This window comes from Dichomitus squalens (genome assembly GCF_000275845.1).
Source record: "Dichomitus squalens LYAD-421 SS1 unplaced genomic scaffold DICSQscaffold_172, whole genome shotgun sequence".
In the NCBI taxonomy this organism is placed as follows: domain Eukaryota; kingdom Fungi; phylum Basidiomycota; class Agaricomycetes; order Polyporales; family Polyporaceae; genus Dichomitus; species Dichomitus squalens.
Window position 1 is genome coordinate 1,184 of NW_006767054.1, and position 2,616 is coordinate 3,799.

At 55.7% G+C, this 2,616-nt stretch overlaps 1 protein-coding gene across 1 annotated transcript; it reads left to right on the plus strand.

Annotated features, from left to right (window-relative positions):
- Positions 1-204: 204 nt before the first annotated feature.
- DICSQDRAFT_175800 (uncharacterized protein) lies at positions 205-2,308 on the plus strand (the record flags this gene model as incomplete). Its single annotated transcript, XM_007371673.1, has 3 exons — positions 205-244; positions 300-1,334; positions 1,389-2,308. 3 exons carry the CDS (start codon positions 205-207, stop codon positions 2,306-2,308), a joined length of 1,995 nt encoding a protein of 664 aa, XP_007371735.1.
- Between the last annotated feature and the right edge of the window lie 308 nt (positions 2,309-2,616).

Below are 2,616 nucleotides of genomic sequence, written 5' to 3' on the forward strand. Positions count from 1 at the left end.
AAGTTTGCACTCACACGAACTAGGTACCCATCTTCCGTTTTGGGAGCGGGACGACTTCGAGTCCCCGGTTCCCTGTAAGTCACTACACAACTTCGAGTTGAGTGGTGTCGCGCCGTGTTGGTGCATCTTCAACTTTCAGGGCCATTGACATCTCAATTCGCTGTCCTTGTGGCTGATCTGGTTTTCCTCATTGTAGATATTGTCATGTCTGCGTTCGATCTCAAGCGTGCCCTTCCTCTGGAAGGTATGTGGAGTCGTCTGATATTCCCGCCACCTCCCCTCATTTACCTCCTTTTCAGGACCTCCGAATTTCTCGGATGGGCTTGTCAGAGCCATCGATTCCAGACATGGCTTTCTTGTGACTTCTCCCAACGCGGATTTTGTCCCCAAAATCGTGCGAGGCATCGTAGACGTCGTTCTCCGCTCCAACGGGAAGTATGGCCCAGTCGACCCCATACACTGGCCACAGATTTTCACGCCACGGTTCGGTTACCTATCCGCCGTCTTGAAACCTATCGCACCCCCACATCACTTGGCGCCGATGTTCACCCCCCCCTCCCAGACGGATTTCGTTCCCCTCACAGGCACCCCGGTTGCTGGGTTTGGGCATATCACCCCGTCATTCATTGCCCCCTTGCGCACGTTGGTCGGGGAGATGTCTCAGCGTATTGTGGACTTTGTTCGCAAGTGCGGTGGGGAGGAATGTGCCGATTTGCATTGGCACGGAGTCACCATGCGCAATGCGTTGTCACGTCTGCGTCTCATGCCTGCCTCGTTCCCAGACCAGCTTCTACAAGTCACCGAGCTCCAGCGGCATTGGCTTATGGCCTCAGCGTATCTGGAGTACCAATGGAGATTGCGATCTGTTTCGTCCGCAGACGAAATGATATGCGCACATCTGCCTTTGATGGGCGCTTGGTCGTCCGAGCCTCAGCATGTCCAGCTTTTATACGGGGCAGGGATCCCAGTCTGGTATGTGCGCACTTCCCATATACTCCACCGCAAAATCTCCATTGTGAGGTCCACCACTCCCGTCGCCCCTAGCACCTTACAACTCGCGCGTTTCCCGGGCACCGATGGGTGTCTATTCCATGGCCTGGTCGGGGAGGCCCACCTCCACTCCATGATGCAAGGTGGGCATGGGTACCTCGACATCTCCCATGTTCCCACAGCTTCCATATACTCGGGCAAAGACTATGGTCCAGGGATCACTATACGCGAGGCCAAAGCCATCGGGCGCGCAGGGGGGTCCGCATCCGGCTCACGCACTGCCCGGAGCTCGCAATCGCATGGACAACACACTCTTTCCGAACGGAGCCTTCGCTCAAAACCCTGTAAGTGTAACTCATCTGCTCTGTATGTTTTACTTTCTCAACGGCTCGGCTCAGACGACCGTAGAAGGGTTCCTGGACCCCACTCATCTCAGGTCCGTGGACATGACAAGTTTGTGGAGTTCCCTCACAAGTGGATGCCGCCTGCCATCCCCAGCTGGTCTGAGGCCATGTTATTGGTCGACCGTTCTATGCCAGCCCAACCCGCGGATCACCTTTGGGGGTATTGGATTCTAGAACCCGCTCTGATTTTGGGGCCCAAGGACGAGGCGCGCCAGATCCGATATCTGACCAATTGGGTCCGTGCGCGACCTATTTGGTTGTACCTGCTGCGTGTCCCGGGATCTCGCCCCACTGGGGTCGGTGCCCAATACTGGTGGTCCTTCCTCAACGGTGTCCCGGAGGACTCCCGCTTGATCACTCGTACTGGAAAGCGCATGGTCGAGATCAAAAACCTTTTTAGGAGCGTGTTCCAAGACCACCAGTTCGATCTGGGAACACGCGCACCGGTGGACTGGCATGGACATCATTTCGAGCACGTTCTAGAGGCTCTCGTGCCCGCAGTGATCTGGGAGATCTTCGAGTTGGGCTTCCATTATGAGCTTTTGGCTTTGGACAGATTCCTGAGACCATCAATCTCCCGATCTCGTGCCGAGGAAGCGGTTCGAGAAGATCTACTCGCTACGGTGTTTCCGGGGGGTTGGTTGCGCGCGGTGGATGCGCTACCTTCCAGCAACTCTTCGGGCCTTTTCGCCACCCATCTGCACCGCAGAGTGACCGCCCTGAACGCGTTGCGGCTGGTCCTCATGCAGTGGCCTGGGTGTCCATCTGCCATTGTTTCCGCCTCCCCTCTCCAAGGCAATGATAGGGACGAAGTCATTGTGGATTTGGAGCGCCATCTCGCCAGTTTCTACGTCGATACGTTCTTCACGTGTGCCGGTCGTGCACCTATCGTGCCTCACCTGTATCCCCTTTGAATGATTATATAATGCGTACTCGGCATCAACTTGCAACCGGCATCGCGACGCCACCTGTATGATGTCTTCGGATGTTCTTTTTGCCACATTGCGCCATCAAGGTAGGTCACGACATTCGGTTTAGGTGAAGCGTCCCTCCTCCCATTGGTCTGGCTCACATGCAGGGGCCTCCCTTCAATTGGTTGGCATGCCACTTGTTGTCCGATGTGTCTCCCCCCGTCTACGTGATTCTCGTCCTAGTATTCTTCATTTCCGCCTCGCCCACTGTTCTTGTTCCCAGCGTCGTCGATCCTCACTTATTTTCCACT